The sequence below is a fragment of the Cottoperca gobio genome, chromosome 8, assembly GCF_900634415.1.
Source record: "Cottoperca gobio chromosome 8, fCotGob3.1, whole genome shotgun sequence".
Classification (NCBI taxonomy): Eukaryota; Metazoa; Chordata; class Actinopteri; order Perciformes; family Bovichtidae; genus Cottoperca; species Cottoperca gobio.
Window position 1 is genome coordinate 19029668 of NC_041362.1, and position 24353 is coordinate 19054020.

The window sequence follows — 24353 nt, forward strand, 5'->3', positions numbered from 1 at the left end:
AATGGACATTAATGGACTACTGCCTGTCTCTCAAAATGGCTGCCCTCTTGTCAAACAGTTTTTTACTCTCATCTCTTCTGAGTTTATAGTCACCGCTCCATCTCGTCTACATGTTTCCATAGAAGTTGATGTTAAATCTGTGAACCTTAAAACATGATATCTGTTAGCGTCGAATGTCTCTTGCAGTACATTCAGCTCAACTAATCGTATCAGAGTGCCAGTGCCTTCTCCAGGACATACTCCCAACACACAGGCCTTCACTACTCCCTTACACAACGGTCTCAGCTCATTAATATGCAGGTTCCCAGCTAATTACCACGTGTAGAGTATCAGAGTATCATTTTGAGCCCTGTTGTCAGATCTGTGTTTATGTATGTGCCGTCTGAATGTGCTACTAATATAGTTGGTTTAGACTCGTAGCAGCTAGCCGTACGTCTGTGTGGTCGCCATAGCATTCAGATGCTAATCTGGTGTCAAATCTACTCATTGCTAAAGTTGAACTGGAATTAACACAGGAAATATTTCTCAGTCTGGTTGTGAAGTGTGTATTCATAAGTCATCCATAGAACATTGTGTGCCATCATTTCAACGCCTGCTCATATTTTATATTTGTTCATGCCACAAATGAGCAGCTGGAGGGCTCTGGGTCAAAGAAACTCACAAATATTACATTTTAGAAGTCACTGCGGTTCTACTCCGGTGAGAAGTGGAAGGTTGTTCTCAATGGTACGGAAACGAGTAATGAATCCCCGATCGTTATTACACACAAGCCTGAGTTTCAAAGAGTGAAGTTCCGAACTGCAGCTAAAGCTGGGAGAGTGAATCCAAACGTTTTCTGATGAGCAAACTTGACTGAAGCAGGTCTTTGTCACTTTACCAGATGTGTTCCAAAAATGTTTTGTATTTATTTTCACTTAATATGAATAAATATGACCTATGAAAGTAAAGACTCTGGTGTTTTGGGTGTACACGTTATTGCAAACATGCTAACACATGTTGTTGTATGCTGTTTACCTTCACTAGTTTAGCATGTTAGCATGCTTACTGGGTAATTATCATACAACTACTGCTGAGGGGAAGCTCGTTAGTTTTGTAGGTCTTATAAAAAGACATTAAAATATAAGTGCATAAAATAAATTGTTAAGGATTAAACCTTTGGGGCTTGTGGCCCTTTACAAAACCTCTTGTGGTCCCTTGTCACATTCCAGCCGTTGAGTTGTGAGCAGTTCCCCCAAAGAGAGATTTCCTCTAAACTTCTCAGGTTTGATTTAAAACAGTTGAACACCCAACGAGGTCATGTAATCCAACATGTGGCAAAGAGTAAAGTCTAAAATACAAATGTGTGTATCAGAACTTTTTTTTCTTTTCATACCACATTAATCATCTCACAACCCCTCAGATGTATCTTGTGACCTCTGGAGGGGGCCGGTCCCTGAGGTTGGGAACCACTGGGTTAAAATACCTAACTGCATATTAAGTAGTTAATGTAGTTAAAACTACGGCTACTCAGTAAAATGCTCCGCATTGATGCAGCAGTATTAATCTATTAGTGTCAGATATACTATATTACACACAGGGGACATTTTTCTGCAGAATACTTTCAAAACTTTAACCTCCTCTGATGTCCTGAGAGGAAAACTGCCATAAAGGTATTATATTTATTAATACTATTTTCACAACTTTTTTTCAAGGACAACTTTTGAGTCTATTTACATAATGTCACTGTGGTTTTATATGAAAAAAACAAAACAAAAATGTAATTATTTTCTGTATACTATTGGGTAGTATCAATCATTTATCAATGATTGGCAAAAATATTGATTTTTATGCTTTTTGTGTGTGCAGGAAAACAGCATGTCTTTGCTCCATAGGTCTCTATCTAGTGGGAAATAGTGAAAGGACCGTGAGATCAGACATTGTGGTTTCAATTATGACATTTTTGTCCTGAAGAGTCTGACTCTGTATTTTGGCTACATTTTATTAAAGACTTATCGAAGCTGAGGAGCTTCCAAAATCCGAAAAAAAACTAAAAGCTCACAGCCTTATCAAAATGTATACCATATGCATTAACACGGACAAAATAATCAAAATATTTAAAAGACAAAAATGTGTAGTGAGTAACAAGGGTTAAGTACATTTAGCTGCTGAACGTCTGTACTTAAGTAGAATGAACGTTTGCTTGTTGTGTTGCAGCTTATTCTCTAAAAGTTGGGACAGTGGGTGATTTAAATGAAGTTTCCCCTCTTGCTTCTTGTTCAACATATTTTATTTATTAATGCTGACAGACAGGTATTGGTTCAGACAAACATGGTGGCATCAACAGAAGAACAGAACCAGGCAGAGAAGGAAATCCACTCAAAGGTCAGCGTGTACACTGTCGGCAGATTGTCGTGCTCACACTGTTTGTCAGCGCTCCGTCCATGCTCATTCATCTAGCATACCGCACCTCTCTGATTCCATCAATGTGTTTGAAGTTAAGCCAAGAGTTAATATTATTAAAAAGGACTCAAATTGCTCCAAAATGCCATGGACATTGAGTACTGGAGTATAATAGAACAAAGCAGATGGAAAATTCAAACAGAAATTTGTTCGCATTTATAACCCTTGTTCCAGTTTCTTAAAAGTTGCTGTGCAACACATTATGTCAGCACAAGCCTATACTTGATCTACACAACAGGTATCTGTTCTACTGGTCTGTAAAGTGTTTAAAGATGGGTTACCAATGGCTACAGGACAGAACTTGCCAGTTGTCAAGGTCAAACTAGACTTACGAGAAAGTAAAACGGTCCGTTACTCACCAAAATGCACTGTGAGGTCTGACAAACGTGTCCCCCCTCTCAACTACCCTCATCCTTAACCCTTAAGCAAGGCACTAAACCCTCTCTCCTCCAGCAGAGCTCCTCAGAGGTCACCCGTTGGTATATGTGAAGCAGGGGAAAGAGCTGAGTTTGGTTACTATTTAAAATATGAGGACCATATGTTGTGGAGAAAGGCATCAATCTGTCTACAATCTGTAACAAAAGTGAAATGCTACAATCTGTCAGTCTTTCCAACATGGCAGTTTGTCTTTACTGTACTCACTGGCAAACACGCTTTAAACACTTTTAGTTTTTTTAATGCAGGCATGAGTGACGACGGGCTACGGAAGCCCGAAGAGGCAAGTGACACATTTATTTTTTGTCATTTTCTACGTCTGATCTAAATTGTTTTTGCTCCGGTTTCTATGTCTTAAGAACTGGATTTAATCTTTCTAAGTTCATTTTTTGATCTGTGAAAATAAAAACACGTGAAAGAAAGGTTTTGGCAGGTGATTTCTTTGTCAGGATCATTTTGATGATGATCCTGACAAATAAAACATTTTCACCTGGCAAAACCTCTTTCCCACCTGTTTTACAGATTAATGTTTTATTTATTAAGGAAGTCATAAACACAGGAGAAAACAATTGAGTTCCGACTTACAAAATGGATCGCCAGGATTTTGCTTTTCTCACTTGCCTCTCAGGGCTTCTGTAAAGGGCAGACATGGTGGGTAACAACTGTGATAGTCAGCTACAGCTAGCACACATCAGAAGGCTTTGTGAAGGCAAAAGCAGCATGTTAACTAACAAGAACGAGTCATAACAAGGCAAAGCGGTCGCTTACTGTGTTTAGATTTTGAACACAAAGTGACCAGGACTTGATTTGGTGCTAAAACAGCAACTGTACAGCTCACATTTGGTTTGACAGAGAGATGAAGCAGTAATAAAAAAGACTTAAGAAATAAAAATACCCAAGTGAGTTGCTTATGGCTGATTTTCATTCCTCTAGAAAATGCTCTCGAAGACTTTTGTTCCTGTCCGATAAAGGACTACAACGTAGATATACTGCATGGTTTGAACAAATGCTTGGGTGTCTCTAAAAATGATTACATGATAACCTTATATTGTGACTTTGTCTCACTCAAACAGACTCATGATATCTAATCCATCTTTCAAGCTGTTGTTGTGGGTGTTCACAGTATTATCACGTATTTCACCAAATATCCAGGGCAGCAGAAAAACTGAAAAATGACATTAGTCAGTTAACATTTCCATCTTCCTGATCGTGACTAAATAGTTCCTACACAAGCTTTGATCACACGAGTCACTGAAAATCTAACACTTATTATTTCCTGTAGGTCAGAGGTGAAGGTGCAGATTGAGACGCTACAGGGACAGCTTGGTCACTAACACTTTACATTAATACAAAGCAGAATAAGTTGGTCTCCTCTGCTGTCACGCTGTGTGTCCATGTGTCATGCTTCTATGAACTACCATTAGCAAGCTCGTATACTTGGAAGTGCAACATTAGATTTACATTTTTTTGACGAGCAGAACTGCTTTAACCACATTTTTTGGGAAAGTTTTTCTGTGTTCGCAAGATGACAAATGAACAAAATATATTTTTTCAATCAGCATTAATTACAGTGTATAGCTGAGGCTGATGGGAATATTACAAAGTATTAGACAAATGAAAGGTTTGACCAGCAGATGGCGCTAGAGGAAAAGACAAGGGATCACTGACGAGTAACGATTCATCCGAGGATTCAATCTCTGGGAACCAGGAATGTTTGTAAAAAAAACAAAATGGTTGCATTCATTATTTGATAAGAATTTAAATAGCCTAATTCAAATGTTTTCTGATTCAGGGTTTTCAAATAATGCAACCTAATCAGAGCTTGCCAGCAAGCTGTAATATCTCGATGAAGACATACACAAAGTCATAATAATCACCATGGTGAACGACAACATTAGAGCAGCAATACACAATTTGCTCGTTCAAAACTTTGTATAAGTTACTTGTGTGTGAACACTGTCTTACTCAGCACCATTTTGCCATCCACATGCAAATATGAACCTCATATTTGGAATAACAAACAGTCATAATCAACTACTGGATAATAGTCAAATCAGAATAGTTAAATATATAATCCTATTGTATAAACAGAGACTGTACTGCATGGACAAATGTCTTCATTTGTTTCTGCATTAGCCAATTTCATAGTATGTGAATCAAATTCCCATCTCTGGTGGAAAACACTTTCTAGATGTGACCCAAAGAGCTCGTACTATTTGACAAACGATAACCATTTCTGTGGTTTCTTCAAGTGTTTGCAACATATCCGATTTATCTGACCAAGAAGAAATTTGTCTGAAAAGAAACAAAAATAAAACAAATTTTAAGCGGCTGAACCTGAACCTCCAGTGGTTCTTGGGTTCGGAAAAAAAGAACTCAGATTTCTAACGACCACAGCAACACTTGTATTGAACCCATATTTGGACTATGTCAGGCATGAATCACTAACTTAAGTTGATCTAATACTGGCACTGGGACCTGCTACTCCTCTCCTAATACAATAGATGTGCAGTGAGTTTACATGCACACGGTTTTCTGAATAACACTGTAGCTCATATCCATGCGAGGGTCTAGTTTCATAAACATTTCTCAGAAGCAAAACCATCCTGGTACGTGAGCATATCAAGGCTTCATTAGATGATTAGAAAAGACAAATGCTGATTGAAATATCAATAAAAATACCTAATAATATAAAACCATCTATCCGACCTGCGTCCAATACTCACAAAACTCGACTCAAACTCTAATTGAAAAACTCAAGTAAATTTGAATAATCTGGTTGTTTTAAATTAGATCGGTTACATTCAGACAAACATCAATGGAGCCTGAAGGAATCAACCGGATCTCCGGCCAATCAGGTTACGTCCCGTCAGTCACATGATACAAGACAGAAAGGTTCAGAAAAGGACCGGGAACCTCGGACACTGGAATTCTTTGAATTTGTGATAAAAGGGACATTAAAACCAAAAAACATTAGACAGACAAATTTCAAAGTAAAAGAAAATCCAGTGCTATAGATTCAATGGTATTAACATTTCAATAATAATCAGTTGCTTCTAAAAAATAAAAGATATATAATTACTATAGCCTTTCTTTGCTTCCGTAGAAGAGGAAATGGTTCCAAACATGTCCAAAATATGTTTGAGGTCATTTGGATACAATATATCCGATATTTTGTAACAGTATTTTAAAACTCTGTAATATCTGCCTTGAACATCCAGCAACGCTCAGGAATTCTTGGGATCACCCACTTATGTTTACTTCAACTAATGAGATTATTTGTAGAGCAGTTTTGCCTCCAGGAAATGTTTGAACAGGTATAAAGTGCACCTCAGGAGATCCGCTGCTTTCTGAATATTCTCAGTGTCTCATGTAGCTCTGACTACAGACACTGTGCAGTGAGTGCAAGCTGTACACAATGTAGCCTGAGAATACCAGTAAATTCCTTTATCGTGATCCTGGATAAGAGAAGATTTCTGAAAACCTTGCACCAACTTAAAAAATGTGACAATCACATTGGTGTGCATGTAAACCCACATATACTGTAGTAAGTAAACAACAAATATACACCATCAGAAGCTCTATAAGCACAAATTATACTATTCACACCCTGTTTGCCATTGATGTTGATAGAAAAGAGATGAAACAGACTGAATCGGGACTACTGAACCAGTCATTGGGCTCATTGCACTGCCTTACTCTCAGATATCAGACCCACTTAATTGCTTAAGCCATTTAAACACTTTTAAATACATGTATAGAATATATACAGACAGTATGCCACCACAGTTCAGACCCAAAAAGCCTCTGCCTGACTCTTTCCATCGCTTGCAGAGGCTGGAAAGGAGAAACCAAAAGGCAAGGGTGGGCAGTTTGTCACTAATCTGAAATCTGTCGGCCATCTTGTTTTGTAGTTTTTATTACTTAACTATCAGCAGGTGGTGGCTAATTCCTTTCAAAGTTTTTGTTGCGTGTTACGCCCAAGGTTCCACTTCAGAATGTGTCTTTAAAAATGCGATGGCCATTTCTCCGAGTGCTTCTGAGTTTGAATGATCGATGCCATGCGACGGAAAACAGGTTTGTCCTCTTCTTAAGAATTCAGTCCAGTCCCAAACAAAAAAAGGAATGGTTCAGCAACCACGAGTTCAAGAGTAAACAATCAAATGACCTTTGTCCTTTTGTTCGGTTGCATTCTGCTTGTATGCCCTCTGTCACTCTATAAAGCACTTTGTGACGAGCCTGTTCAATAAAAGCGCTTTTTAAAATAAATTTGAATCCGGGTAAGAGAGGAGAAGCCAATACGATCATCCATGAATAAAGCACAGGTTGTTGAATGTGGTTTCTGTGTTGATTGCCAAGCCGGGTGCCAGGAAGACACACAAGGAGGATTCTGGGTATTACAGAGGGAGCATTCTGGGATTGGTTGTTGACTGACAGAGCTCTAGGTCGCTGGCAGATGTCAGATGAGAAGTTGCTGCTTTCCTCTTTCAATGTCGCCCAACTCCCCTCTTTACACTTGTCATCTCTGTTATTCTTTTTTCCCCACTACCTGTTCGTGCAGTAAATGGTTGATTGCAATAAAATACAGCCCAGGTCAGAATGAAGGCAGAGCTCCTCCTCTTCCTGTCACAGACAGGAGATAGGAAGTGGCAGCAGTCTAGGAGGGTTTGGGGGTCTTCAGGGCATCCACTTTGGTCTCCAGGTCTGTAATCTGTGAAAGCAACAACAACATAGTGGAAGATAACTAAATACACTTAACCCTCTGAACCCCACAGCATCATTATTTACTATAGCTAGAAACGGTAACAGCAGAAATCGGATTTTCATATTTCTTTATTCTACATGTTAAACATTTTGTCAAAAATAAAACATCTACAGTAACCCCCCCAAGTATGATTTCAACCAGTCTAATGCAGTATCCCTGAAGCCCATCACAATCCAACAAAATTGCATTTTCATAAGTATCAAATTAAGAGCTAAGATCAACTCAAATTCAAATCCAAACCATCAACAGCATTAGCTGTAAGTGAAGGCTCATGGGTTACTTTAAAGCAGTGGTGGGCCGTCAGGGCCAGCAAGGCCTTCTCTGCTGGCCTAAACATCTTCAGAATATACATTTAATTTTTATATATTTTTTCCACAAATATGTATTAAGTTATTCCCCATAGTCTATTCTCTTCATTTCATAGCTTTCCTCTTGGTTGCGCTGCTTCCAGCCTCAGATGGAGATTTGGAGGTCTGGCCTTTATGTTAGAGCTTTTATCCAATCATATTTCAGCCATGATGTGTTGCCAGGGTCCAAGAGATCTGCCCTGAGGCCTTCAGAATCAACAGTGCGGGCGCCTGTAGCTTAAAGTGAACGGAGACAAAACTGTGTCGTTAACCAATCAGATTTCGAGTTGGGGACACCGGGGCCAGCTAGCAGGCGTACGATAACGTCATCACGTCCACGTCTTTTGATTGGATACGCACTATTGAGAGGCAGAGCTATGCAGAGCTAGCAAACTTTGAATGAGCTAGTTTGTGTAGATTTCTACAAGCTGTTTTTTTTCAACCCACAATGACTGAAGGAGGAGAAGAGATCGATTTGGTCGCAGATATAATTACATCGCCATTTTCAAGACGAACATTTCAAGAAAAGATAGACATCGTGAGAAGAGAACGGCCAACCCCGACGCTAGCGAGCCTATCACAGCTGGGAAAAGGGTTTGTCCGCCACTTTCAAACTACGAGCGGTGCCCCCGGCTCACAGCCTCCGAGAGGCACTGCACATTGTACTGCTGGGAATGTCTGCTATTTACAACTAAATGTTTCGTAAATATTAATATAACTCTGTTGTTAGGGTGATGCAACGCCCGGTTATACTGCGTTTCTGTCTAAATGTATAGTTTCTAGAGCCATGGCGTCATAATGATGGTATTAAGAGGTGGAATAATTCAGGTAGGACTGTGTAGGACAGGGGTCGAGAACCTATGGCTCGCGAGCCATATATGGCTCTTTCGATAATGCGATATGGCTCGCAGACAATTTTGAGCTGACATTTTTTAACATGATTAACAAGTAATAAATAATTATACTGTGTCATTTTAAAGTAAAACATTTAGCAGCGGATTTGTTTTTAGTTCTCCCCTCTCCTTTCCTCCGTTCTGTCTCTGACTGCACAGAGCACACACTTACACACACACGTGTGTGCGTGTGTGTGTGTGTGTGTGTGTGTATGTAGGGGGCGGAGCCCTGCCCGTTGCGAAACCGAGCAGAGGAGAAACTGCGCAAAGCAAGCAGTAGACCGGGGGGGTCAAACTCATTCACAGAGAGGGCCAACATTAAAAACTGGGACTACGTCGAAGGGCCAAACACGGTCCACATGTATTGAACAGGGTACACATAAAGTGCAAAAAGATAAGGAACATATTTAAGTCAACTACAGACGGGTTGCTGAGCAGTTCAATTTAAATATCTGAGCAGCAAAGTCGGCAAATGCTCTCAGTTGATCAGCAGAATGCAGTCGGGAACACAGAGGTGGAGATGTTTGTCAGTGTTTGGAAACACGTAGTGACCAAAGTTTCCTTCTGCATCAGAGTCTCCCACAGGCAGCTTGGCTTATAAAGCTCTCACTGCATCACACATGTCTGTGATCACACGGCCCTGAAGCTGCAGGTTTAACAGTGAGATGCTTCGTTATGTCGCACAAACAGTCCCGCTCACATCGTCCCAGAGATCTGTGGTGTGTTTCCCTTTGCTTTCCAAAAACTTTCATTCATTCACACATTTAGATACTTCCTCAAATGTCTTTTCCCGTGGTTGTGCCATGCATTGATTTAATTACCAAAACCGGCGGGCCAGTTATGACAGACATGATATTTTTTCGCGGGTCGGATATAATTGCCTTGAGTTTGACACCCGTGCAGTAAACACTGACATGTGCACATAAATGAGATAAATAACGTAAGCGTTTAGTTTATTTAATAAAAGAGCTCCTCTTCAATGAAACACTGATACCTCTATTAGTACTCAGAGACGTGTTATATTAAAAAAAATGCACACGTAAAGTTGCATTCAAATTGGTGACCCCTGGTGTAGGACATCACTGAAGGCCTAGGTGTGAAATGCACGGCCCGCCACTGCTTTAAAGGAACTATATAGAAGATTTTCAGCATTAACAAAGGCGCAAACAACTATTTGCTATGTAAAGATACTGTATAGTGTAATAATGACGTCCTGAGCAGAGAGAGAAGTCACACTCCCTGTGTGTGTGTGTGTGTGTGTGTGTGTGTGTGTGTGTGTGTGTGTGTGTGTGTGTGTGTGTGTGTGTGTAATGTAATCAGAGCTCTTCTGTACCTTGTTTTGGTGGCCGTGTCACATGTGAATTAGCGCATGTGAGTACACGATACATTATTTAGGTAGCTAGTGTTAGCAGAATAGCTAACAAACAAATAATTACATTACATGGATACATGTCACTGCAGAAAACATAATTCCTTAACAAGCTGAATAGATTACTAATGTTACAAAAATAACTAGACTGTAAAAATCAATATTCAAACCACATAAGTAATAGCTAAGATGAAGATCCTCTTGCTTGCCTCGTTGCGTGACATTGTTTATTGTTGACTAATGTGGTCACGGTGAGTATTTTACTAACCATTTCCTGTAGGTTGTCTGCCTCCTCTTTGTGTGTTGCCTCACTCTCTTCTTCTGCTCGACGCTGAGCTGTCTCCTTCTTCAGGAACTCGATCTCTCTACAGCGCACACACAATCACATAATCACATTAAAGCTTTGCTATCTTTTATTCCTTCTCAAACCTTTAATGTGCATCTCCTTCTTACTTCTGCTGGTACTCTTTAATCAGTCTCTTGGCTTTGCTGTATTTCCTCTCTAGAGTTTGGTACTGAGACTGGGTTTCCTTCAGGTGTTCATCCACTGCCTGAAAACACACAAACAACCAGTCAGTAATTATTTAAAAAAAGTTATAGGGAGATTATAATCCCATTAGTCAATTCAAATGGAAAATGATGATAAGAAATACTTATGGTAGTTGCCACCTTGCTTCTAATGTTTATTCTCTCATAATTTACCTTACACAGGGACTGTGCCTCCATCCAGTAGCCCTCCAGTTTCTCCATCCTCTCTTTACTGTCCCGGATGTTTTGCTCCAACTGAGCACGCTCCATCCGCCAACGCAATTTATCCTGCTCCGCATGAGCCAGCTGGAGGTAAGGGTGGTAATGTGGGAGGAGGTGGAGGTGTGTGGGAGGTAGAGGCAGAATTATTTCATCGTTCAGTCGTCAAAGGAACTGAAGTTATGCTAGTGTACATGCTGTTATGCAGTGTGACCTAGATATCGCAGTGTATTTCATTTCTGTATGTTAAGAAGAGATTTAAAGTGAAGTGTTCTCACCTTCCTCTTTAAAAGCTGGATCTCCGCCTGGGTTACTGCATGTTTAATCTGGAGCTACAGACACAGACAGATCGAGTATGACAACTCATTGTAGGTCAAAATAATAATAATAATAATAATTACAGAGCCGGCGGAGCGGCTACTTTTTCAGAGAACAATAATCAGAATTTCTAAGATTAAAACTAGATGGTACATTTACAGAGGCAAAAACCCTGACAAATGTACGAGAAAGAAACTTGGAAAAATAGTGTTGTATTAATTAAAGCAATTTGACAGACAATTTTATGACTTCAGTATTTCTGAATATTAGTTTTTTTTTTCAGAAATGTATCAAATTAATCTCCAGAAAGAAAATCCAGAAAAAAAAGTTATTTTTTGGTTCCTTACTTTTATATTTATTTTTCATGTGACCCAACACATCGCGATCACACGAAAATAAATGATAATATTACAAACCAAAACCAAAATATATACCATCACCATCATATTACAACAAAATCCATTCCTTTGGGAGTTGAGTCATGGCTTCTAAAGGCCCTACTACGCCGTCGAAGCTATTAGTGAAATTAATTAATAACATAACTACATATAGCATCGAAAATGATCAAAATCACATATACCTCCTTAAATTTGTGGGCCAGCTTCTCGGGGTCCAGCTCCACAGGAGACGTCTCCTGGTTCTCAGCCAGGTCGAAAACCTCAATGGAGTTTGGAAACACTGGACTCATCTCCTCTTCCTCGTCTGTCGCATATTCACCTGTCTGTAGGTGAACACAAAGAGACACAAATACGCTTATTTTATTGTATATACGAAGCTCCAACCAGCAGCCGGTAAGCTTAGCTTAGTGCGAAGACTGTAAAACAGGTATCTATATCTATATACAGTATATATACTGTATATCTATATATCTATCTCTCTCTATATATATACACATACACTACAACGCAACACTTTTGTTTTTGCTCCCATTTTTCATGAGCTGAAATCCAAGATCTAAGACGTGTCTATGAACACAAAATGCCTGTTTCTCTCAAATATTGTTCACAAATGTGTTTAAATCTGTGTTAGTGAGCACATCTCCTTTGCCGAGATAATTCATCCACCTCACAGGTGTGGCACATCAAGATGCTGATTAGACGCTCCCTCAAAACTTGCGACATCTGTGGCTTTGTGCTGTGTGATGAAACTGCACATGTTGATGTAGAGTGGCCTTTTATTGTGAGCACACCTGTAATCATGCTGTCTAATCAGCATTTTCATATGCCACACTTCAAGGCTGGATTACTGCAACTCATTGTTATCAGGTTGTCCCAAAAAGTCGCTTAAGACTCTTCAGTTGATCCAAAATGCAGCGGCACGTGTATTGACAAGAACTAGGAAACGGGATCATATTACTCCTGTATTAGCTGCTCTGCACTGGCTCCCGGTAAAATACAGAATAGAATTAAAAATCCTTCTCCTGACTTACAAATCAATTAATGGTCAGGCTCCAGCATATCTTAAAGATCTCATAGTACCTTATAAACCAACTAGAGCATTACGCTCCCAGACTGCAGGGTTACTTGTGGTTCCTAGAGTCTCTAAGAGTACAATGGGAGCCAGAGCCTTCAGCTATCAAGCTCCTCTCCAGTGGAACCAGCTTCCAGTTTGTGTTCGGGAGGCAGACACACTCTCCACATTTAAGAGCAGGCTAAAGACTTTCCTTTTTGATAAAGCTTATAGTTAGGGCTGGCTCAGGCTTGCCTTGGATCAGCCCCTAGTTATGCTGCTATAGGCTTAGACTGCCGGGGGACACCTCCCTGCTCTCTTCCTTCTCTTCCTCTCTCCTCCCCTCCCTCTCTTCTTCTCCCTCTCTATCTGTATGCATTTATGTAAATGTATGTTACTAACCGGAGTTTCTGTGTCTCTCATGTGGAAGGTTGCCACTGATAAAGTTTACATCAGGATCATGAATCGTGACAGCGCCTGCTGACCTGGTCCTGCTGGACACCGGGAAGCCTTTTTGACATTTTCCTGGATTCATCCAAACTTTCTCTTTTCCAACACAACATAATTTCTGTCAAATGTTGTATTTGTACTATGTTGTTTATCCTGTACACTCGACATCTATTGCACGTCTGTCCGTCCTGGGAGAGGGATCCCTCCTCAGTCTCTCCCTGAGGTTTCTTCCATTTTTCCCCCTTTAATTTTGGGGTTTCTTTTAGTAAGTTTTTCCTTGTGCGATGCGAGGGTCTAAGGACAGAGGGTGTCGTAACCTGTACAGTCTGTAAAGCACACTGAGACAAATGTATAATTTGTGATATTGGGCTATACAAATAAATTTGATTTGATTTGGATGTATTAGCTCGGCAAAGGAGAAGTTTAAACACATTTGTTGTGGTTTTGCAGGAGGTTATAGTTGCTCAGTGAGCTTGAGAGGTGCTGTCAGGCAGATGTTTGCTGACTGTTTCCCCCGGGATCCTGTCTGTATGCTAAGCTAGCCTAACAGGCTGCTGGCGTTACCTTTATCTTTACTTTTCAGACATGAGAAGCATGTTGAGAAAGCAAATAAACGTTTCCCAAAAATGTCAAACAATTTCTTTAAACTGTTACTTGCAGGTCTCAGTGATACCAAACAAAGTTCAAACTCCCACTTTCACTCCTTTCTCTCTTCATGAGTTGCTGTATAATTTCATTTGGAGCAGTATGTGTCATATGAAAGGGTATAAACAGCAACTGGAGCCCGGAGCAGACCACATAAGCATGAAATCACAAATGAAGTGAAAGAATGTAGCCACTGCCTGTAAATGTCTTCTACTAAAAAGATTCACACAATCGCCAAAGGTCTGCTAATCATTTGTCTTCTTCTCCTTTTCTACATTACAAAGTAAGTTAGCTTCACATAATTATGACCACCACATCTTTAACAACTTCACTGCTGACAGCAATGCATTCACTACAATGTGGCATTGCACTTACTCTACTGCTCTGTGATGTAATGACCACACTGCATCTGCAGCTCTGGTTACATGTTTCTACTCAAGCTAGCTCTCTTGTTGGGAGGCATCAGAGTGGAGCGCATGCTGTTGAATGCTCTCATGGCCTTACTGCGACACCTTCTATATTATATTATACAATTATCTTGTAGTTCTAGAGCTTCTATCATGAACTCTTCTGGGGTCATATTTGGAAAAGTACTGGCAGTGTGTGTGATGTGTTCAATTATCAAGACAAGGTGGTCCAGCCTCCAGGTGTTGCCTGCCATATATATACAGATATATACAGTATACATGTATTCAACTATTAAAGGGAAAATCCGCCACTTTTTAATTTACGTGGTTGTCCAATCAGTGTTGATGGTAGATGCAGTCGATAAATTCCTAAATGCGTGCTATATTGTCCGAGCCGAGTTCTCCTGCTCACAGAGCAGCGTCTGCAGTGCCTTCATGTACCAGGATGCATTGCGCACAAGGCCGACCGCAGGCCATATCCTCTTGCACGGTTAAGCCGCAGACTCTCTCCGCTATATTTCTTCATCCGTATATATTTTGGCTAAGAAAGAATATGGCTGAATATCCGAGTCAGCCAAAACAGTGTAAAATGTATCCTGTCATGAAATCACTCTTATTTTGGGATGCCATTTTTGCTGTTAGAAACCTAACTACGTTACTACTTTGCAATAGAAGTGAAGAGAATGATGAAGTTCTGTTTTTGAACAGCATCTCTAGAGCATATGCAACCCGTGGCTACCCAGAGAAATCCAAGTTGAAACAGCCGGTAGTTCTTCCTTACATCATCTACGTCACTGTCACGTGAAATGACGGCGCTGGATGCAGGAAGTACAACAGATGTTACGGCAGGAAGACTCATCTTTCTCAGTCAATATAGCACGCACTGAGGAATTTAGTATACATTAACACTGATGGTACTAAAAAATGTGCTACTGGAAAATTCAATATCTTTGGTTAATTGTAACTTGCTTTTATTGACACGGTTTTAAAACACTCAAACTATTGTTATTGTTGTAGTACTGAACCGTCTGATACCCTCTCTGACCACAAGGTGGAGAGTCTGCACTGAGTTTAAAAGTGCAGGCCACGTGGTGGCACACAGACCGACATTTTGTCACACACACACACACACACACACACACACACACACACACTAGTCTCTTCGTCTCTCTTTATATGAAGGGAAAACTTCTTTACTTTTTGTTTGTGGTTCAAGCATGTACCTCTTCATCATCGTCCATGTACTGTTTGTATCTCTGCTCCATCATCTCTCTCTGCCACCTCTCCTGCTCCAAAGTCTGCTGGATCAGCTGAGCCACTTCACTCTGCTCCCCCGGCTTCTCCCGACCAATCACAAAGCTAGAAAAACATTCAAAATCCAAGTTGAGAATCTTAAAACATACAATCGCAAATTGGAGAAATTCAAAACATACGGCAACTGCAAACCTGAAAACATTTCACACGCACAAATCACAAACATGAAAACATTCAAAAGCGTAAAACTTCAATCTGACTAAATCCACACCATACCAACTGCACAAATATAAAATGCATTCATCACAAACCTGAGAATTTAAGTATATCAACCAAAAAACCTGAAAGATATGCAATTTATATGACAAATGCAAAGAAAACACAACATAAAATAATCCACATATTTTGTGGGAATTGAACAAAACAAGAATCAGACTATGCTCGAATAAAGCAGTGTGCAGGACAGAGAGAGCGTGTGTGTGTGTGTGTGTGTGTGTGTGTGTGTGTGTGTGTGTGTCAGACCTGACGGTGCCGGTGGTGTTGCGGAGGACAGAGGCAGCAAGGCTCTGAGTGACGCCGACCAGGCTGGTCCCATCAACCTCCACTATCAGATCATTTACCAGGATCCTACACACACAGAGAACATACTGTATGTGTGACAATGAACAGAGACAGAGAGAGGTGTTCACTGAGCCTCTGTTAAAACTGCTATTATATATTTAAGTCAGCTGAGAGTGGAAGTATTGACAGTCTACTGACACATTATTGGTTCTGTTTTTTCCCATGAGATTTGTTGTTAGAACACAGACCACAGAGCGTGAGCACCTCTATTAAAACTCCTGCGTAAAACACACAGATTAAGACGCATAAAGGACAGGTGGACAGGGTACCTGCCGTCTCTCTGTGCAGCTCCTCCGTCGGTCACCGTCTTAACAAAGATCCCCAGTTTCTCCAGACCCATATCAGCTCCTGCACCCATACCTATGATACTGATACCCAGACCATCACTGTCTGGAGACACAAACAGAAACATAATGTAAATATCATCAAAATATTGACTTGTATCTTTCTAGGTGTGAGTGATGGCATTTATTACACCTATGTCCATATATTCCGTTTGTTCTTATCATCATCAGGCATGATATGTAATATTGTTTTGGTATAAACTTTAAAAATGAAACATACGTCTGTATTTCAGCTGTAATGCTGTGCTGAGAGCAGCCGCCACGGATGGTTACTGGTTCAAATCCATTACCTTCAGAACTACAAGGTGCTAATTAGGCTAATCTGCGCTAAATGTAATCCCATTAGGGGATATAGGAGTTGTTAGCAGACAGTGAATGTCCGCTAACCCTGGCAGTTGTGTGCGTGTGAGTGTGTGTAGTTCCATAAGAGGCTTGACTGAGCGACTCTCAGTGGTTGTAAAGCTGTGTGTGTGCATGTGTGTGTACCTTTCACCAGCTCTACAGGAAACAGGTCCAGCTTCTCCACTCGTTTCTCCAGCTCGTACTCGGCCGAGGCCGCCATGGGGTCAACGTCGTCATTGCGCCGATCGTAGTCTTCGTTAGAGTAAGTGGTGAACACCTGCACACAGGGCAGAGGTCAAAGGTCAGCCTGATAGTGAATATAACATGTTCGTGTAATGTGATGATGATGCTGTGCCAAACATAAACATCTATTCCCACAGTAATTATTCAAAATGTATCACATCCATCACCAGTCGGGTGATAGTTCTGTGTGGGTTTAAACTTTCATTAGAGTCATTTGATCCTTTGTTAAAGTGGCAACACAACATTTCTCGTGACCAGGGTTTCTGTTATCCGTAATTACCCTTTTTCGACTTGTAATATCTGTTGAAGTCCGACATGCATCTCTCTGCTCATAATGTCTGAGATTAGACAACTGTAAAAAGTTGTTCATAAAATGAAGAAGGCCTGGCGACCAAATGTGAGGCTTTGGCAACCCCAATTTGGGGTCCTGAACCCCAGGTTGGGAACCAGTGGTATAGAGCATGGTAAATAGTGGGCAGTCAGGGCAGGGGGCCCCGTCCCCTCCCGCAGGGAGACGGGGCCCCCTGCACCACGGCCCCGGGCAGCGGCGAGGTCCGGGCGAGGGGTGCTTTCAAATCTCCTGCATTTATCCTTGAAACAATGTCACAGTTGCACACGATGAACTTCATCGTATACCATTAATACACATGTCCTTGTAAGACGAAGTGACCTGTAATCAAGCAGCACTGTGAGTCCCAACACTGTGAATGTGGCAACACGTGCGACCACAGGAACATTCAGAGGATCTGATTCAAGCCGCTGCACCTTTGAGAGACTGGCATTGGACAATTAAATGCCGCAGCCAGTCTTCACCACAGCAGACTCATATTACCCTTGGAAAGAAGCAGATCTATGAAACACACATAGATCATCATTTTATATCAAATCTGGAACATTTCCCTATTCCAGGATAAAAAAATAAAATGTGAATGGGCTCTCACTTTTCTCATCTCCATCCCATCTTTCCCATCCTTTCTTCCACTCTATCACGCCCCACCCCCCACGATAAAAGGTCAGCAGCATCTGTCTCCCCGTTGACCATCTCCATGATCACGTGGCTTCGTTTCTGTGGCAACCACAGGCTTGCCCAGCGTGAGTTTGGCACTGACCTGCTCTCTCTCTCTCTCTCTGTGCCCGTCTGGCATATATGCTAATGTTAGTGTGTGAGACGACATACAGAGAGACTTTATGTGTAGGATGTGCTTTGTTACAGTAATATTTACATTCCTCTGAATGTAGAAGACTGAGGTACACACACACACACACACACACACACACACACACACACACACACACACACACACACACACACACACCGACACAAACATTGTCAGAAGGCGTGATTGTTAAACTGCTTCCTGCAGTCACGTTTCCTTCCTGTTGAGAAACTTTAAAGCTGTGTTAATGTGAGTGTGCACATGAAGCTTCAGAGCATTCCCCGTACTCACACAAGCTCTACTCTGCCACAGAAACACCAACGCAAGAACACGCATGAAAATAACAACCAACAGGTGAAAAAAAACAACAACAAAATGTATCCCTAACCCTAAAAACACTAAAATGACTCATAGTCAATACTAATATGTGAAATCAAGGGAATGCCCCTTTAACTTTTTATCAGGTATGTAGACTTCACCTGATTCAACAGAGGACCCAGATCAATTACATCAGCATGTACACCTCATATTATCCCATAGAAACATTAGAGTCCACGAGTATATGTTAGTCACATATGTCTCAATACATTTAGTTGTTATTGTTATAGTGTATATAATATTTAGTACATTTATATTTGATTTTCAATTCTTGTAGATGCTTATAATGTATTTTAGTTTTAGTACATTTAAGATTACTAATCTGTGCTACACACTAGTTACGTAAAGGTGTTGGATGTTGTGTGGGGTTGAATGAGGTATTTATCAGCGTGTTGCCTACAGGAGCTGGAGGTTGAAGCGCCCACAGTTTGCAGAAACAGACAGAAGCTCCGGCACAGAAGCTAAGCATGGCTCTCTCATCAACATTGGCTTGGTAATGGTTAACAGAAAATGTGGTAGCAATCCACCAGTGCCAAAGATAACTTCTTTCGTTCAACTGAACCTAAAGGTATTCAATTTAGCATAAGAAAAAAAGAAAAGCAGCAGACCATCACTTCAGGCACAACACTCACCTGAGGGTTTTAACTTTTTACTGCAACAATCATACGCTTTTAGTTTGGCGGTGTGGCTCTGCTCATGTGATGCTCTGAAACAAATCCAAGCAAGCTTGACACGGACGGTGGGTCTCTCTTAGCCTATGCTACACTCTTCCAACAAGTTTTATGAACACCAGGCCAGTAGGAGCCAGTAATCCTGGTACTCCTGCTGACAAACAAACTAATCCAAACAGTTAAAAACATTCAAATATTTGCATAAAACGAAACGCATCTGAAAAGCCAGAAACACTGTTGCTTGAGAAAAGGCTTAAATGATAAATTGATTATACTGTCTATTAACTTCCAGTCACTTAATGAATCCATTATTCAATTCTGCACTTAAACAGTGAGGTCAGTGTTCAGATCGAGTTTCACTTCCCTACAGGCAGCATGAATAGCACACTATTTATTGATTCAATTATGCAGGAAAAGGGAACAAATGACCAGTCATCATGAACAATTCTATACTTTACAGAGAACTAGTGCAGTGCCGCTGATTGTTGGGTTTCGAAGTGAGTCGAATGCACCATTAAATGTGTACGCCCGCTTTGGAAGTAAGATGAAGTTCACACTGACCGACACACATGGAGACGAAGTTATTTAAAGTGTGGCGCACTTTTTCAGTCGCTCCGGTCATCTGTTCCAAAACGGTACGGATAAACGTACAATGTGTTTAACACACACACACACACACACACACACACACACACACAAACACACAAACACACATCCATGTTTCTATCAGTAGAAACGGAAAGGTGCGTTATTTAATGAAAGAAAACACACAGAGACGTCCACAAGTGGGCGTGTGGATTTTGAAGCGCAATTTGTGAATTCTGAAATTTGGGGAATGTGTAGAGCTAAAGCGATTGCTTGAATAATAAAAAATAACTGGTTACTATTTTGTTCATCAATCGCTTAAGTAATTTCTCAGGCAAAAATGCCAAAGAGTCATTTAGTTCCAGTTTCTCAAATGTGACAATTTGCTGCTCAGTCATATTATGATAAGTTAACTAAACAACTTTAGGGTTTTAAACTTTTGGTTGGACAAAACAAGCAATTTGATGACATCGATTGTGGCTTTTTCCACAACAGATCACACTCCTCCTCTTCTTCTCTCCTTCTCTACGTGATGATACGTGATATTTATCAGGATCGGGTGCATTCCTAAGCTCAGTTAAAAGAATGACTTAACTAGCTGTTCACCTCACATCAATACAGACACCAGGTTTCATTTCTTCCAAAGAAAGCTCCTCTTTGTGAGTCTTATCAATCGGCTTTCCCTACCTTTGTGTGTGTGTGTGTACACATGTATGTGTTTTCAAGCAAAACAAACACACCCAGCTACATTCCAACAGATTTTTGCAGACGTACAGAGGTAGCCTTGTATACAACTCAGCATGGACACATCCAGTTTGTGTCAGTAACAGTGAGATGCAGGAGCTACTTCAACAGCTTTTCCAGAGGCTGTGATTGATCCTCTTTACCATTATGTTGTCTTCATGTGTTAGTGCCAAAGCACATCTTCAACAACTTTGAAATAAGCTTCTGAACAGAGTTGTGAGCACATGGCATTTCTGTTGGAAGATCAAATGTCGGGGACGTTTTCACAAAAAGACGTCCTGTGGGGGCAGGTTGCAGCTCTCCTGGCTGACTTTTACTTGATGTAACTTCTGATGTCAACAGCAATTACCAACCAGTTTTGATATTGAGTAACAACAGCCAACATGCCCGGGCAGAGAGTCTCAGCTCATTGGCTCAGTTCCCTGCAGCAGAACACCTCTCTGAACATGTCAGACAAGTCACAGTAATCCTGTCACTTTCTCTCAAAGGGCTTCTTTCACACTAGAGATGCACCGATTCGACTTTCTCAGTCCTGATACCACCAATGGCTTTGGGTAATCGCCGATACCGAGTACGATCCAAAACCAATATTTAATTAATAGGCCGTATGCCTCACTGTGTGGAAGTGACTGGGGTCTTTCTTTTATGTGTAAGGCAACATTAGGCATGACTTAAACATTGCTTTTCTAACCTTGAAAAACAAAATGTAACAAATAGATACATATTAATATTAAAATAATACATTTAATACCAGAATATATACTGTTTATTTCATATCCCTGCCATACTGACTCATGTAAGAAGTGCTGTGACTCGTGTAGGAAGCAGACAGGAACCTATAGTAATTCAAGCTGCTACCCATTTCCCCCTTTACGTGAGGTGCCCTTCTGAACCAAATAAATAAATAACTTTCTATCATGATTATTACTATTTGCATTCTTATTGCCACTGCTGTTGCTGTTATTCTTAAACATAGAATTGTGAGAACATCTGCTATTCAAAAGGCTATAATATAAAGTAACTTCATTTATTTTAGTAATTTGAATAAAAATGATGCGCCAGTTCTATGAAAATATACTGTTATACTTAATTGTTTTGTTCTGAATTTGTTCTCATTAATAAGGTAGTTATTCTATTATTGAGCATGTTTTATAGGTTTCATATACCCTAAAATAATCTTTTTGCATGTGTTTGCTGTGCATTATATCAGACTTTGTATGTGTTAAGATGAGATTTCATATATGTAAACATCATTGCAACAGTGATAACGAAACACTTCATTGGGACAATTGTGATGCTTTATGTCTTTTTGTTTTATGATATTGAACAAAAAGGTTTTCTGAGAGACGCAGACGCTGGTTCTACGTGAGTCCCTAGGCAGCTAACCGCAGCAGTTACCTTGGCAGTAAACAACGCTGACTCAGGCCCAAACCCTACATTTAGCTACACTGTGGTTAAAGAGGTGAGTGGTTAAATGTTTTAAGGTCTAATAAAATGAAAATAATAAATTTTTGACCTGATGCCTGGCATGAAAAGGCTTCCTCCTTATTATCCTCTACTTCCTGCATAAGTGGACATGACCGAACAGGAAAAGTGATGCTCAGTGAACACCGTCGATGTTATGTCTGTGTGGTGTCTAACAACATCTAACCCTACCTAAACATCTTGCGTTTCAATATCCAGGCTTCTTATTTTCTGTTCCTATATCTTCTATTAAATTCTTTATTATGATTTTACATTCAATGTTATTCAGTTGTCTCTCTCACTGAGGAAGTATGGTGTTAATGTGACAGCTTCATCATGGCGCGTTGAGACATGTTTCACAATACACAGCTCAACCAGCTGACTGCCACAGTGAGGGTGAGGGTGTGCTGGGCTGCTGGAGAAATGAGCCCTCCAGTATAGATAAGAGCTTCAGTTAAATCAAGATCTATGTTCAAAAGAACACACACAGACACACAGTTTGAGTCAGCAGGAAATACTGTGGCGAAATCAAAGAGCGAAATTCCCCCAGCAACCCGCTTGTGATGTTAACAAAGGAGGAAGTCAGAGAATCTTTTCAATCATTTCCTTTTACTCTCTTAGTCTCTTGTCTTTTAGTTTCCATGGTGCGCTAGATAGCAGAGCACATACACATGCAAATCTTTATGAGGGCTTCACTAAACCTATTCAGCTTCCTTTTTTATATAATGATCAGATACCAACTGTCCAGGGCTCAAAATATTAAACAACTAAATTTAAACCCAGTATTTCATAGTCAGTCATTATTAATCTATTGTTTTACAAAGGAGGTTAGTCACTATATTGGCCCCTTGCCAGCAACATAAAGACCACCTTGAAAAATGTTGGTATCCTTTTTGACTAGCAAAACCTAGTCGTCATTCCCACATCACCCCAATTCTTGCCTCCCTTCATTGGCTTCCAGTTATACACAGAATCGATTTCAAAATATTACTAATTTACATTCAAGGCCTGCATAAACCGGGCTCATGCATAAATAGTTGAGTTGTTCCTATTTCAGCTGTAGGCTTTTCCGATCATCCAATCAAGGCCTTTTATCTGTTAGCTGTTCCTATTTTAAATCCAGATCATGCTTTTTTGGTTGTATCACAAGCTAGTTGCTATTTTGGTGTTGGTCATGTAGCGCAAAGAACCAAAACAATGAGCTGAAAGAAGCTAAAGCCCAGAGGGGAACTGCAGAGTTGGGTGATGTGCTGGGGATATTAAACATCCCCGCAGGATGAATGTGAATATTTTTGATCACACCTTGCTTGGCCTGTCATCCAATGCAACCATCAGCCACTTACACACACTAAATATAAAAACCTAACCTGACAGAATGCATAACAAATCGGAGAGCGCAGACCAATGACATGGTCGTTTCCATAAGTCAAAAAGAATGCTTGTTTCCGCCCTGTGATTCAGATCCGCTCTGAAACGTAATGGGTTCTCTCTGGGCCCATGCTACACCCTTCCACCAAGTTTCATCTAAATTTCTTAGTAGATATTAAGGCTCCGACCGACTGTCAAACAGTGACAGTAATTACCAAAACAAAACCACACTCACCTTTATTGGCCCAATGCTGAATTGAATCTTCCTATTGGGTGGTGGGGGCTCTTCTTCCTCAGGGAGACCCGGGATCTCGGAGCAGCTGGTCTCCGGCTGATACTCCTCCTCCTCTTCCTCATCCTCCTCATCGTCTAGCTGGCTGCCCCCAGAGTCCTCCTCCCCAAGCCCGCTGTACGCACTGATATCCACCAGATCCCCCTCGGAGTAATCCTCCTTCCTCGAGCCATCCTCGTCGTTTTCCTCTTCCTCCTCTTCCTCGCCCCTCCTCTCAGAGTCCTCTTCTCTCTCCTCTGAGGAGGGAGAGGAACCTGGAGACTCTTTTTCTCCATTTTCCAGTGAGGCATGAACCTCGGCCTGCACCAGCCTGGCTCCGGCCTCAGACCCCCCGGAGGAGCCAACTTGCTCTGGAGCAGCCATCGTGCTTGAGCCCCTGGCTTCGGTCGCTGTTGGCTGGGACTCAAACTCTGATTTGACTTCTGAAGAGGACGAGGAGTAAGAGGAGTAGGGGAGCTGGTCTCCTGACTGTCCCAACCCTTCCTTCTCCTGGCCGGCCATCACTTCTCCTAAGCTACTCTGTAGAGAATCTGTCATGTCATGGGTACTCTCAACTCCTTCTGCCACCTCCTCGTGGTCCTCCTTACCTTGAGGGAGCCCCTTCCCCTGAGAGAGAGAGACAAAGA

At 41.0% G+C, this 24353-nt stretch overlaps 1 protein-coding gene across 2 annotated transcripts in view; it reads right to left on the reverse strand.

Annotated features, from left to right (window-relative positions):
- Nucleotides 1–2248: 2248 nt before the first annotated feature.
- The window catches only part of LOC115012001 (neurabin-2-like), a 31375-nt gene continuing 9270 nt past the window's right edge, over nt 2249–24353 (reverse strand). For both annotated transcript variants that reach the window (XM_029437369.1, XM_029437368.1), the window contains exons 5-15: nt 23671–24333; nt 16970–17102; nt 16409–16529; nt 16041–16145; nt 15488–15623; nt 11894–12034; nt 11274–11327; nt 10951–11082; nt 10702–10799; nt 10517–10613; nt 2249–7585 (exon numbers count right to left, since the gene is read on the reverse strand). In XM_029437369.1, coding sequence (XP_029293229.1) covers nt 7532–7585; nt 10517–10613; nt 10702–10799; nt 10951–11082; nt 11274–11327; nt 11894–12034; nt 15488–15623; nt 16041–16145; nt 16409–16529; nt 16970–17102; nt 23671–24333 — 1734 coding nt within the window. In that variant the 3' untranslated portion in view covers nt 2249–7531. The remainder of the gene's footprint in view (nt 7586–10516; nt 10614–10701; nt 10800–10950; nt 11083–11273; nt 11328–11893; nt 12035–15487; nt 15624–16040; nt 16146–16408; nt 16530–16969; nt 17103–23670; nt 24334–24353) is intronic.